The 14,765-nt window shown below is 41.7% G+C and overlaps 1 protein-coding gene across 1 annotated transcript in view; it reads right to left on the reverse strand.

The window, feature by feature from the left end:
• Positions 1-14,765, reverse strand: part of LOC126298335 (dynein axonemal heavy chain 5) — a gene marked incomplete at its 5' end in the record, with an annotated part of 791,472 nt that overhangs the window by 332,283 nt on the left and 444,424 nt on the right. Inside the window, one exon of the mRNA XM_049989632.1 lies at positions 13,348-13,535. Within this exon, the coding sequence (XP_049845589.1) occupies positions 13,348-13,535 (188 nt within the window). The remainder of the gene's footprint in view (positions 1-13,347; positions 13,536-14,765) is intronic.

A 14,765-nucleotide genomic window follows, 5' to 3' on the forward strand; every position in this document is an offset into this window, starting at 1 on the left:
CACGTACCTCATTGTCATGTGGGCAGGTCCTGTGGGAGACCCAGGCCTGCTCTCACGTCGTCATATAAAACATTCTCAATTGAAATAACTCTTATAGACAGCTGGTTACGTGGTTCATGGAATACCACAATGTCTATTAATTTTCACTGGGGCTCAGTTCGAGTGTAATGAGGTAGTGTGTCGCATATTGCTGAATGTAAACGTCTCTAATATTTTAAAGTACATCAAAACAGAACCAAAAGGTAGCTTTCAATGTTTACAGAAAACCTACTGGCACTGACATCACTATACCAAACTCCTCAACAGATCCCTCCTCCCACAAAAAAGCTGCTCATAGATCAATGCTGTACAGAGCACACAAATTTCCACTTCAACACACAGAACCCCAACAAGAAATAGAAACCATAACATATACTACAATAAACAATGGATATGACCCTTCTCTAAATAATACCATGTCACAACAGATAAAAAATAAACTGAACAAACAACATCAAACTACATCCACAACTGAGAGTGCCCCAGCAGACAAATATGTAAAAATGCCATATCTTGGGATAGTATCTGACAAATTAGCAAAACTATTCAAAAACACAGAAGTAAAAATTAGCTTCAGCACCAACAACGACTTAAGTATGAAGCTTATTCACAATATAAAACCACCAGATACAAGTCTTAATGCATCTAGCATTTACAAAATTACCTGCAGCCAATGTAATAAATATTATATCGGCCAAACAGGCAGAAATTTCAGAACCCGATTCAAAGAATATTTAGACTGCTACAGGCTTGATAAATATAACAAATTAGCAGTAGCAACTCTCATTAAAGACACAGGCCACCCTTTGAAAATCAAAGACAACCTCGAAATTTTACACAAAATAGTAAGAAGTAAAAGAATGTATGTCATGGAACAAATGGAAATTTTCATACACAAAGCATGAAGATAACATTCTTAATGAAATAACCGTATTCAAAAACTCAAAATTCTTCAAAAGTCTTAAGCCAGTTCTAACTCAATAGATTCAAGAAATGTCAACGTAAATAATTGACTAGAACCAAGAATATCGATACAAAACCTCAATAATCGATACAGACTCACATGCTACAGTCCGCCATCTTGTGTTGTGTGTATAACATCGAAGCAATTTGTGCAGTGGCAATCAGTGACAAAATATAATGTGCTATAGTGTAATGTCAATCAACAGCTCCGCCATTACACCAGTGATGCAAGTGAAGCAGCAAGATAATGAAATTGTAAGTGATCAACTATCATATAAAAGCCTTTCATACTATTTTCGTAACACATAACTGATGCAAATCTATCTACATCCGATACAGGCTGTAATATACATAGTCAACAACAAAGAAGAAAACCAGCAGAAGACATAACTGATTTCGATTTCTAGATATTCACTGCCCTCCTCCTTCCCCCCAAATGCCACACCAGGAGCTACTTTAAAAAATTAAAAAACAATGGACGAAGTGTTCTAGACTAATCTAGTTTAAGAATGTTTATTTTTAAGTAACATTTCTTTATGTATGTATGTATGTATTAACGCTTGAAAATGAACAGCACATGTTCGAAACGCGTTGAATTATGTTAGATTAAGCATAAAATAAGAAGTGACTGTCAGCAGAAACTTGAAATAAAGAATTATACCACACAGTCACGGTCCACAAACATCGCCATTATGGCTGCAAGTAATGCGCTAGCTAGTTTATGCTTAGTTGGCCTATGAGAGTCGATGGCAGATACATTATGGATCTAATTTTATCCCAAGGTAGCTATTGCTGTATAAATGTATTACCATCGTTCTGACCTGCACCACTTCGGCAAGAGAGCTCCCGCACTTCTTTACTTTCTAGTACCCAGTCATCGGTGAGTATCAATACGATTTGTGGCTCATCATGCCTGGGGAGGCTCTGTGATTCTTCTGCCTTAAAACTTCTATGTTTCTCGGTGGTATGGTTAGATACAAGTTGTTTGTCCATCACTAAATTCTCAAGTTACCTACTGTATTATTCTCCCTCTACAAGTAAAGCCATGCCTCATGAACCACTGTGTGGCTTGCGTGCCTCAACGTTACTGATGGTCATACCACAGGTACAACCACAACAGGGGGAGTATCTGTTGTTAGGCCAGACAAATGTATGGTTTCTGAAGAGGACAGCAGCCTTTTATGTAGCTGCTGCGCAACAGTCTGGATAAATGACTAATCTGGCCTTGTAACACCAAACGAAACAACCTTGCTATGCTGATACTGCGAATGGCTGAAAACAAGGAAAAACGACAACTGTAATTTTTCCGGACGGCATACAGATCTACTCTATGGTTAAATGATGATGGCATCCTCTTGGTTAAATATTCCGGAGGTAAAGTAGTCTCCCATTCGGATCTCCGGGAGGGGACTATCCAAACTTAATCGGGCCCTTAGATTAGTAGACTTAGAGGGAAATGGATAGCTGGAGATTAGGTGTAGTGAGAATCTGTGGGAGGAGGAACTGGACTTCCCGTCAGGTGAATACAGGCTTATAAATACAAAGTCAAATAGGGCTAATGAAGAAATGGATTTAATAATAAATAAGAAAATAGGAATGCAGGTAAGCTTCTACGAACAGCATAGTGAACGCACTATCGTAGCCAAGATAGACACGAAGCCCACGCGGTAGTAGTACAAGTTTAGATGCCAGATAGCTCCGCAGAAGATGAAGAGATTGAAGAAATGATAGTTAAAGGAGACTAAAATTTAATTGTGGTGGGGGACTGGAACTCGGTAGTTGGAGAAAGGAGAGAGAGAAAAATACTAGGTGAAAATGGGCTGGGGGAAGGAATGAAAAAAGAAATCTCCTGGTAGAGTCTTGCACAGAGCAAAACTTAATCATCGCTAACACCTGGTTTAAGAATCAGGAAAGAAGGTAGTATAAGTGTAAGAGAACTGGAGACACTGGGATGTTTCAGATTAATTATACAGGGTGAGTCAGTAACTATTGTTACATAGAATAACTCCGAAAGTATGATAGTAGCTGAAACTTTTGTGGGACTAATGTTGCATGGGACAACGGGGTCCATAACATGACGATGGTTTTTTTTGCTAGGTGGGGCCCCATCAGAGATATGAAAGTTGTGTTGTTGTTGTTGTTGTCTTCAGTCCTGAGACTGGTTTGATGCAGATCTCCATGCTACTCTATCCTGTGCAAGCTGCTTCATCTCCCAGTACCTACTGCAACCTACATCCTTCTGAATCTGCTTAGTGTACTCATCTCTCGGTCTCCCTCTACGATTTTTACCCTTCACGCTGCCCTCCAATGCTAAATTTGTGATCCCTTGATGCCTCAAAACATGTCCTACCAACCGATCCCTTCTTCTAGTCAAGTTGTGCCACAAACTTCTCTTCTCCCCAATCCTATTCAATACCTCCTCATTAGTTACGTGCTCTATCCACCTTATCTTCAGTATTCTTCTGTAGCACCACATTTCGAAAGCTTCTATTCTCTTCTTGTCCAAACTAGTTATCGTCCATGTTTCACTTTCATACATGGCTACACTCCAAACAAATACTTTCATAAACGACTTCCTGATACATAAATCTATATTCGATGTTAACAATTTTCTCTTCTTCAGAAACGCTTTCCTTGCCATTGCCAGTCTACATTTTATATCCTCTCTACTTCGACCATCATCAGTTATTTTACTTCCTAAATAGCAAAACTCCTTTACTACTTGAAGTGTCTCATTTCCTAATCTAATTCCCTCAGCATCACCCGATTTAATTTGACTACATTCCATTATCCTCGTTTTGCTTTTGTTAATGTTCATCTTATATCCTCCTTTCAAGACACTGTCCATTCCGTTCAACTGCTCTTCCAAGTCCTTTGCTGTCTCTGACAGAATTACAATGTCATCGGCGAACCTCAAAGTTTTCACTTCGTCTCCATGAATTTTAATACCTACTCCAAATTTTTCTTTTGTTTCCTTTACTGCTTGCTCAATATACAGATTGAATAACATCGGGGAGAGGCTACAACCCTGTCTCACTCCTTTCCCAACCACTGCTTCCCTTTCATGCCCCTCGACTCTTATGACTGCCATCTGGTTTCTGTACAAATTATAAATAGCCTTTCGCTCCCTGTATTTTACCCCTGCCACCTTTAGAATTTGAAAAAGAGTATTCCAGTCAACATTGTCAAAAGCTTTCTCTAAGTCTACAAATGCTAGAAACGTAGGTTTGCCTTTTCTTAATCTTTCTTCTAAGATAAGTCGTAAGGTCAGTATTGCCTCACGTGTTCCAACATTTCGACGGAATCCAAACTGATCTTCCCCGAGGTCTGCATCTACCAGTTTTTCCATTCGTCTGTAAAGAATTCGCGTTAGTATTTTGCAGCCGTGGCTTATTAAACTGATAGTTCGGTAATTTTCACATCTGTCAGCACATGCTTTCTTTGGGATTGAAATTATTATATTCTTCTTGAAGTCTGAGGGTATTTCGCCTGTCTCATACATCTTGCTCACCAGCTGGTAGAGTTTTGTCAGGACTGGTTGTCCCAAGGCTATCAGTAGTTCTAATGGAATGTTGTCTACTCCGGGGGCCTTGTTTCGACTCAGGTCTTTCAGTGCTCTGTCAAACTCTTCACGCAGTATCGTATCTCCCATTTCGTCTTCATCTACATCCTCTTCCATTTCCATAATATTGTCCTCAAGTACATCGCCCTTGTATAAACCATCTATATACTCCTTCCACCTTTCTGCCTTCCCTTCTTTGCTTAGAACTGGGTTGCCATCTGAGCTCTTGATATTCATACACGTGGTTCTCTTCTCTCCAAAGGTCTCTGTAATTTTCCTGTAGGCAGTATCTATCTGACCCCTAGTGAGATAAGCCTCTACATCCTTACATTTGTCCTCTAGCCATCCCTGCTTAGCCATTTTGCACTTCCTGTCGATCTCATTTTTGAGACGTTTGTATTCCTTTTTGCCTGCATCATTTACTGCATTTTTATATTTTCTCCTTTCATCAATTAAATTCAATATTTCTTCTGTTACCCAAGGATTTCTAGCAGCCCTCGTCTTTTTACCTACTTGATCCTCTGCTGCCTTCGCTACTTCATCCTTCAAAGCTACCCATTCTTCTTCTACTGTGTTTCTTTCCCCCATTCCTGTCAATTGTTCCCTTATGCTCCCCTTGAAACTCTGTTTAACCTCTGGTTCTTTCAGCTTATCCAGATCCCATGTCCTTAAATTCCCACCTTTTTGCAGTTTCTTCAGTTTTAACCTACAGGTCATAACCAGTAGATTGTGGTCAGAGTCCACATCTGCCCCTGGAAATGTCCTACAATTTAAGACCTGATTCATAAATCTCTGTCTTACCATTATATAATCTGTCTGATACCTTTTAGTATCTCCAGGATTCTTCCATGTATACAACCTTCTTTTATGATTCTTGAACGAAGTGTTAGCTATGAGTAAGTTATGCTCTGTGCAAAATTCGACCAGACGGCTTCCTCTTTCATTTCTTAGCCCCAATCCATAATCACCTACTATGTTTCCTTCTCTTCCTTTTCCTACTACCGAATTCCAGTCACCCATGACTATTAAATTTTCGTCTCCCTTCACAACTTGAATAATTTCTTCTATCTCATCATACATTTCATCAATTTCTTCATCATCCTCAGAGGTAGTTGGCATATAAACTTGTACTACTGTAGTTGGTGTGGGCTTTGTGTCTATCTTGTCCAGAATAATGCGTTCACTATGCTGTTTTCAGTAGCTTACCCGCATTCCTAATTTCCTATTCATTATTAAACCGACTCCTGTATTACCCCTATTTGATTTTGTGTTTATAACCCTGTATTCACCTGACCAAAACTCTTGGTCCTCCTGCCACCGAACTTCACTAATTCCCACTATATCTAACTTTAACCTATCCATTTCCCTTTTTAAATTTTCTAACCTACCTGCCCGATTAAGGGATCTGACATTCCACGCTCCGATCCGTAGAGCGCCAGTTTTCTTTCTCCTGATAACGACGTCCTCCTGAGTAGTTCCCGCCCGGAGAACCGAATGGGGGACTATTTTACCTCCGGAATATTTTACCCCATTTGCCATCATCATTTAATCATACAGTAAAGCTGCATGTCCTCGGGAAAAATTACGGCTGTAGTTTCCCCTTGCTTTCAGCCGTTCGCAGTACCAGCACAGCAAGGCCGTTTTGGTTAATGTTGCAAGGCCAGAACAGTCAATCATCCAGACTGTTGCCCCTGCAATTACTGAAAAGGCTGCTACCCCTCTTCAGGAACCACATGTTTGTCTGGCCTCTCAACAGATATCCCTCCGTTGTGGTTGCACCCACGGTACGGCCATCTGCATCGCTGAGGCACGCAAGTCTCCCCACCAACGGCAAGGTCCATGGTTCAAAACGGCGTCTGGAGACCAAAACACAGCAGGATACCGGCAAGTGGACAGTTGAGGTCCTCACCGACATTTGCCAACAAACGGAGTTCTCGCCCCCTCCACCACTGGTTTTCCATTTATCTATTGAGAACACCAGTCGACCGTTTCCCTGTCCATTGTTCGAGGTATCTGCAAGATCATACTTGAAAAGTTACTCAGCTGGCCTTGCGCTCCGCTAACGCGAAACCTGCTTCTATCCACAGTGAAGAGGAATTCCCTTGACCAGGACCAGATACATTAAAGACAGAAACTACTAGAAGAATGGAATGTTAGAGTAGATACAGAGAAATGAGTTGTTTACTTTGTTACATGCTATATCCTAACCACTCCTGTAATCAGGTCGCAAAACAAGTGAGAAATCGATAAATAAAAACAAGTCGGGAGGAAAATGAAGCAAGAGATTCTTGCGCGCAAATTAAGCATGCAAATAGGATAAAATGTGAGGAGAAGGGCTGAAACAAGTCGCCGTCTCACAAAAGGAGCAGCGAGGATAATAGCCAGGGTGGTCATTTTATGGTCAGGCGCTTACTCTGCTCAGGCACACAGAGGACGAATCTGAAAGACGTCTATCACAGGCTCTGCAGTCATTGATCTAACAGCAACGTATGACACTACAAGGAGCTATATGTTACCACAAAGGATTACTACTTAAGTTAATCCAGTGTTTGCTGCAAAATAAGTTATTCTACAGCATTCCGAACAGCAAACAGAAGCAATTGAGAAACTATAAACACTCACGGGATCTGCTGCAACGACCAGTCGGCTGAATACAATCAAGATATTTAATCTATGTAGGTGACAGAGACATTGGTGCCGAACACTTTTGAGGACACGGAAATGAAGCGATTGAAAGGCTGGAAAACTATTGCTGTGCGAACTTTATAATTCCACAGCATGTCAAAATGCAAAGCCTTCCGTTCCACTTGGGAAAGAAAAGAAAGAAGCCAACAGAAAATACCATCATCTTAGAGACCCCGCAAAACACAGCTCTTGCGGTATTTAGTGGGTGAAAACCAATCTGAAGACGTTAACTATACGACGTGTCCCGTACAGCACGAAAAAATCTGAAAGGGTGAGTAGTGAAATGGAGAATTACAAGAAGAGCCAGAATTGAGATGAAACATCACCTGAGAGCCACTCTGTGAACTAGAATGCGCACATGACCTCCTCCTTTATCTGCTCTAAATGGATGAAAAAGTTATTCAGTATGAAGAATTTTTGGGCTCTATGTCCAATTTAATCTCGTTTGTTATATAACACTGCATATGTTTGCTTTGGAATGTCCATAATGTGTAACTTTTTACACGAAAAGAGTAATAATAGCAATTACATATGGAAGCATCAAACTAGTATGGTTTTTTATTTTTTAATTATTCGTGTGGCTCACATGCAGTTTAAAATTACAGGTACATAACATTAGTAATACTATATATAACAGGAATATGAAAATACAAAACTATATGCAAAACTAACTAAATGTCAATATATATGTATCTAATCCATGTAAGACTCTCATCATCAGCTTTCATGAGGTCGCCCCAACTCCCTGGTAGAACGCATGGGGCAGTCATCTCTAATGTGCTTGATTGTCTGTTTTGAAGACCCACAGTCACAAACTGGAGACTCTGTAGCACCCCATTTGTAAAGAGAGTCTGTGCAGCGTCCATGCCCAATGCGAGCTCTGTTCAGTTTGACCCAAATTTTCCTGTCGAGTTCTGTGCCAGCAAAAACTTTCGAAACCACTCGCGCTCTTCAGGATTTTCAATAAGTTGACAGCTCTGGTTCCATAGGTCTCTCACTCCAGTATTCAAATGGTTCAAATGGCTCTGAGCAATATGGGACTTAACATCTATGGTCATCGGTCCCCTAGAACCTAGAACTACTTAAACCTAACTAACCTAAGGACATCACACAACACCCAGTCACCACGAGGCAGAGAAAACCGCTGACCCCGCCGGGAATCGAACCCGGGAACCCGGGTCACTCCAGTACCGCTGGCATCTAACTCTTCTGCTTGTCGTAACTGTGGGTTTCTTGAACGGAGTCTATTTAGTCGTAAAGTTGGTATGTCTTCCTGTATGGGTAATTCAGGGTTCTCCTGTAGCTTGCGGTATTCCGTAAGCAAGGCCTCGCTTCTGCGGATTGCGGGTGGATTATGTTGCTCAGCAGCGGAAGCCAATAAATCGGTGTTGGTCGGATTGCCCCAGTTATTAAACGCATAGTGTGGACATCGATCAAGTTGGTGTGGCAGCTGTTCAGCCACACTGGGGCACAATACTCGGCTGCTGAGAAGACCATCGCAATGGATGATGTGTGAAAGGTATCTGCTGAAGCTCCCCATGTCATTACACATAGTTTTTCAATAATATTGTTACAAGTTTTTATCTTGGCAGCAGTAATTTCAAGATGTTTCCTATATGAAAGGGTACTTATGGCAAAGAGTGTTTCTGTTGAGTTTCACTCTGAGCTCTACATTTGCTTGTTTCTTGGTCAGATGGAATGTACATACTTCAGTTTTACTTGTACTGGGTTTAAGTCTCCACTTTTTAAAATAGGCGCTCATAACGGCTAGATCTTCTGTAAGAATTATCTCCGCTCGTCCAAGATCCTTGGTTCTACAAGCAAGTGGAATATCGTCCGCGCAGCAGAAATTTGTTGACCTGGTACTGGGGAGATCGGAGATATATAGGTTGAATAATAGTGGGGCTAAGATGGAGCCCTGTGGTAGGCTATTACTAAATTTCCTCTCGTTGCTCTCATTTTCTCCCAAGTAAACACGAAAATATCTATTTTTTATCATGGTGTTGATGAGAGCTACAGTTTTTCGGCATCGGATTGATTTTGGTAATTTATATATCATCTCTTCTCTACAGACTGTGTCATATGCCGCAGTTAGGTTTACGAACGCGACAGATCTTCACGTTTTCTTGGAAACCAGCCTCAATGAAAGTTTTAGGGCCAGTACCTGGTCGCAGAAACTTCTCTGTGGCCTGGAACCCGCTTGCTCAGATGGGATATGCTCCAAAATGAAGCCGCTGATTCTATTATATATGAGCCTCTCCAAGAGTTTATAAGTACAGCTCAAATGGGAAACTGGTCTGAAACTTTGAAGGTGGTCAAAAGGTTTATCTGGTTTCAAAACTGCAACTATTTTTGTTCTCTTTAGCTCGTTGGGCAGCGATCTACTGTCTAGGATGTTGGAGAAGAAGCGGACGAGCCATTTTTTCCCACAATTGCCCATGTTCATCAGAAATTCCAGGTGTATATTATCCAGACTAGGTGCATTACCAAGTTTCGTTTGTTTCATGGCTTTATCCAATTCAGTCAATGTAAATGGTGAAGAGTAATTGGATTCGTTTGGGCACTGACCTTTCAGAGAGGTGAGTACTTGTTTTATTTTAGAAGTATGTTGATTGTCACCGGAAGATCTAGATGTTTCAACTATACGGTTAGCGATTTGGTTACCTGAAATACCAGGATTCTGCCCAGGTTTATTGGAGGCTCCGCCAAGCTTAAGCTGAAGGCTCCATGCCTTTCTACTTGAATGTCTGAAGTTTAATTTTTCTACTATCTCACACCATCGTGCTCTTCTAGCAGCGCCAAGACCTTGGAGGAGGTCGTCTGCAATATCGCTCTCACCAGTTTCGCCATACTGTTCATAACGTTGTTCACAATGTTCATTCCAGCCTGGTATATATTCCTTTCTGTACACACGAGGAATAAACTTCTTAGCAGCAGTAAGAGCAGCCCCGACGCATCGATGGTAGTTTTTAGGTTGTGGTGGAATAAAACAGATATATTTATCTAGGTGGTCAGCAAAACTCCGCCAATCAGCCCTGTGGAAATTCCATCTGGGCCGTGGTACAGATGTCGCTATTGGGACAGAGAGGCCCATATCGAGGATTACGGGCCTGTGCTGGCTGTGTGGGAAATTAGGTATGACCTCTCTGGATACAGGCACTGGGTGCCCTTTGAAATCCCGGGACACAGAGCAGAGATCAGGGTTGCAATCTCTTCGTCAAGCGGCCGATCCGAAAGTTCCAAAATCCTTGTCTTAAAAAAACAGGTATAGATTTTCATTTTCAGCCCAGTCGTTGAGTGCAATACCACCCTCATTGTAACATGCATAGTTCCAGTGACCGTCGTGACTATTAAAATCTCCAGCATAAATCGATGGGTGGGCAGAACATCCAGTGCCCATGGTACATTTGGTGGTTTGTAAATATTATTTATAATGGTCTCCTCCACTTGTGTAGACACACTTGTGTATCTGTTGAAATGAGACGAACATGCTCCTTGCATAGGTGGCAACATTGTGATATGTTGCACCCATAAGATCGTAGCTATAGATCCTATCTCTTCTACGGCGGCTCATCCATAGTTAGAGGATGTGTTTCCCGGATTAGAACTATGCCAATGTCATGATCTACAAGGAGTTTAGATAGGTTCTCGCTTTTAGCTCGGCTAATACCTTCTATGTTCAACTAGCATACTCAGACTGAAGGGCCAAGTCTTTTAATCAGTTGGTCCCAAAAAGGTCATTTTTTTAAAACTTTTGATTTTGATTTGTCTGCATGTTTGTAGCCAGCAAATCCAATATCTGGTCTGGCTGCCCATTCGTTGTAGCTCATATAGCGTTACCAGGAGTGCACGTGTGGTATTCCACTACGGACGTGAGCTAGTTGACAACGGTAACAATGCTCAGTGCTACTCTTTGTGGTTATAGTGTAACAGAACGTTAGTGCAAGAAGAGGCACCAGCTGCTTCATGTGACATGAACGTTCTGTGCGTTACTTGTGAGTAGTATCATGCATTGTGATTGCATTAATTGGTTAGCTACAGAGATAATAATTAACACTCACATCAAATTACTTACTCTCTTCAAGCGAGGACACGCGGTTAATCGAACAGTGTTTCACATATTTATTCCTCTGGCATAAAAATAATTTGTCAATTTTTTATTTCATTTTGTTCGTTATAGTTCGTCCTGTTTGTTCGGTGCGGACGTCGCATGACGCTTGTTCGAGTTCATCATTGATCCATTAAGTCAGTTTTTTTTATTACAGAGGGCAGCTAACCCTCTGACCGAGCCGGCCGGAGTGGGCGAGCGGTTCTAGGCGCTACAGTCTGGAACTGCGCGACCGCTACAGTCGCAGGTTCGAATCCTGCCTCGGGCATGGATGTGTGTGATGTCCTTAGGTTACTTAGGTTTAAGTAGTTCTAAGTTTTAGGGGACTGATGACCTCAGAAGTTAAGTTCCATAGTGCTCAGAGCCATTTTGAACCTCTGACCGAACATGCTGCGCTACATTCTATTAAATGATGACGGAAGCTGAAGAAATGAATTAAAGTTTGTGCCATGGCCGGAACTTGTACCTGGATCTTCTAACGTACTATTGTTTTCCTCTTCAAATGACAATGGCCCTGACCCAGTGATAACATCGGTCCCCGTCAGATCACCGGAGTTAAGCGCTGTCGGGCTGGCTTTCACTTAGCACTTGAATGGGTGACAATCCGGACTTACCGAGCGCTGTTGGCAAGCGGGATGCACTCAGCCCTTGTGAGGTCAGTTGAGAGAGGTACTCGACTGAGAAGTAGCGGCTCCTGTCACGAAAGCTGACAACGGCCGGGAGAGCGGTGCGCTGTCCGCATGTCCTTCCATACGCGCATCCAGTAAGGTCTATCAGCTGAGGATAATACAGGGTGACTCAAAAAGAATACCACAACTTTAGGAATTTAAAACTCTGCAACGACAAAAGGCAGAGCTAAGCACTATCTGTCGGCGAATTAAGGGAGCTATAAAGTTTCATTTAGTTGTACATTTGTTCGCTTGAGGCGCTCTTGACTAGGCCAATAAAGTTTTTGGTCCCTTTTTCTTCGAAGGTGCTACTGTAACTGGACTACAGTATCTGGAGATGTTAGAGAATTGGCTGTTCCCTCAGCTCGAACAAGAAGCACAACAATTCATATTTCAGCAGGATGGAGCGCCACCACATTGGCACTTATCTGTCCGTAACTACCTGAACGTCAACTACCCGAGGCGATGGATCGGCCGCCAGGCAGCCCGTGACAGAGCACTTCATCACTGGCCTCCAAGAAGCCCTGATCTTACCCCCTGCGATTTTTTCTTATGGGGGTATGTTAAGGATATGATGTTTCGGCCACCTCTCCCAGCCACCATTGATGATTTGAAACGAGAAATAACAGCAGCTATCCAAACTGTAACGCCTGATATGCTACAGAGAGTGTGGAACGAGTTGGAGTATCGGGTTGATATTGCTCGAGTGTCTGGAGGGGGCCATATTGAACATCTCTGAACTTGTTTTTGAGTGAAAAAAAACCTTTTTAAATACTCTTTGTAATGATGTATAACAGAAGGTTATACTATGTTTCTTTCATTACATACACATTTTTAAAGTTGTGGTATTATTTTTGAATCACCCTGTATATTGGTCAGTCGATACCCATACGGCCTTTCGAGGTCTGTTCGGACGGGATTTTCCTGTTCAGATCATTATCTATTTGCTCAGCCACTACACTTTTGAGAGATTTGTATGGAGAATTTCGAAACGTCCTATATTTCAAGTATGATCTGCGTTCGATCACAAAATCGTTTTAGAGCATTTTTTCATGTTTTATTGTACTGTTTCACGTGATATTCTTTGGTTATGTTTCATCACATTCGCAAACATTTTTTTAGTTATTAGTATTTTCGTAATTTTTCTTTGATTTATGTAAATCAAAATATTTATTGAATGTGCTAAAAATACACGGACGTCATGAAGCATGCAGGTAGCAAAATTGTTAGTAAATATTTGTGTGTTGTAAATACACTCACCAGTTAGTCACTGTGCCCGATGTACGTAACAAAGGAACTGAGTAATTTCTTGTAGTACTGACCATAGTAATGAATATTCCAAACTCCGGGCACATTTGGATGGAGTCGCCATCGGTGAAGACGAACTGCTTGCGCTTCTCCTTCTTGGCGGCCAACACGACGGCCACCTGCTGCGCCGCCACGGACAGTACCGGCAGCTCGATCCGGTTGAACTCGTCGAAACAACCCCAAGACCCCGACTGCGCAAGCCCTGGGTGTAACACAAGTCACAGCTACGAATGTACAACTAACCAACAACAAAATCATCATCATGGGGATCGAAAGTGCATCCCTGTAAACACTGGTATACATACGGAACTGCGAGAGCGCGCTGAAAGGTAACGTCGGCAAATATTTTATGTGAAACCTCTTACAGTTTTTCAAGTAAAACGAATTTTATGAAAGTTCTACATTATTATCCTTCATGCCTACATATTTGAGTCTCAACATAGTCACCGTGGTGACGAATACTTTTCTCCCAACGAGACACAAGTTTATTGAAACTGTCACTATATAATGTTTAACTTTGCTGACAGAGACACAACCTCACTCTTACCTACAAGGCTACATCACTATCAAAGTGAAGCTCTCGAAGGTGACCTTTAAGTGTTGGAAACAAATGAAGTAGGGTGGGGCCAGGTCGGGAATGCGTGGAGGATGATCGATGATAGTGAACCTAAGGAGTCGGACTGTTGCAGATGTCGCAACTCTCGTGAGTGGCCTGGGACCAACGTGCTGAAGGAGATGCTGCTTCATGTTTGTACGGTTTCTTCGGTTCGAAACTCAGTTACAGCACACTGTTTCTCATCCTGTGACATAGTTACGTTACACACCGCCATGTTACATGCTACAATGGGGAGCCTTCTAGTGGCAGAGAGTTACAACTTGCGTCAGCGAACTGGTAAATTAGACCGAGTAATATGCATGACTTGTAATATCTCAACAGATACTGTGGCATTACTTTTCAGCATGCCCTCGTAAGTCGTGTGGCATTGTTGGATGGGAAACCGAAAGGGGCAATCTGGCCAAATAGTTGGAAAGAATTTCTTTATTCGCATCATTTCGACTTTCGCAAAGCTTGAGTATTATCTCTTCAGTTTATCTCTTAATGGCTATTTGTGCTCAGACTGCATCTATGGAGAGTTCACATGTCTGAGGTTGGTGATAGAGAGAAAGGCGAGGGTGGAACATGTATCCAGGCAGACATGAACTCTGCTCTTCAGAAAAGGTCGAAGAGGAGGCTACTGATAACATTACAATTTCCGCAACATTCCTTTCCCAGTAGAAGAGTATATATATATATATATATATATATATATATATATATATATATATATATATATATATGGGTAGACGAGTCCTCTGTGATTTGGAGAACGACATATGCATGTGGATTTATGATTCTCATTTTAATCCTGTGTTTGAATCGCTTCACATTAAT

This window comes from Schistocerca gregaria, chromosome X (assembly GCF_023897955.1).
Source record: "Schistocerca gregaria isolate iqSchGreg1 chromosome X, iqSchGreg1.2, whole genome shotgun sequence".
NCBI classification, from domain to species: Eukaryota; Metazoa; Arthropoda; class Insecta; order Orthoptera; family Acrididae; genus Schistocerca; species Schistocerca gregaria.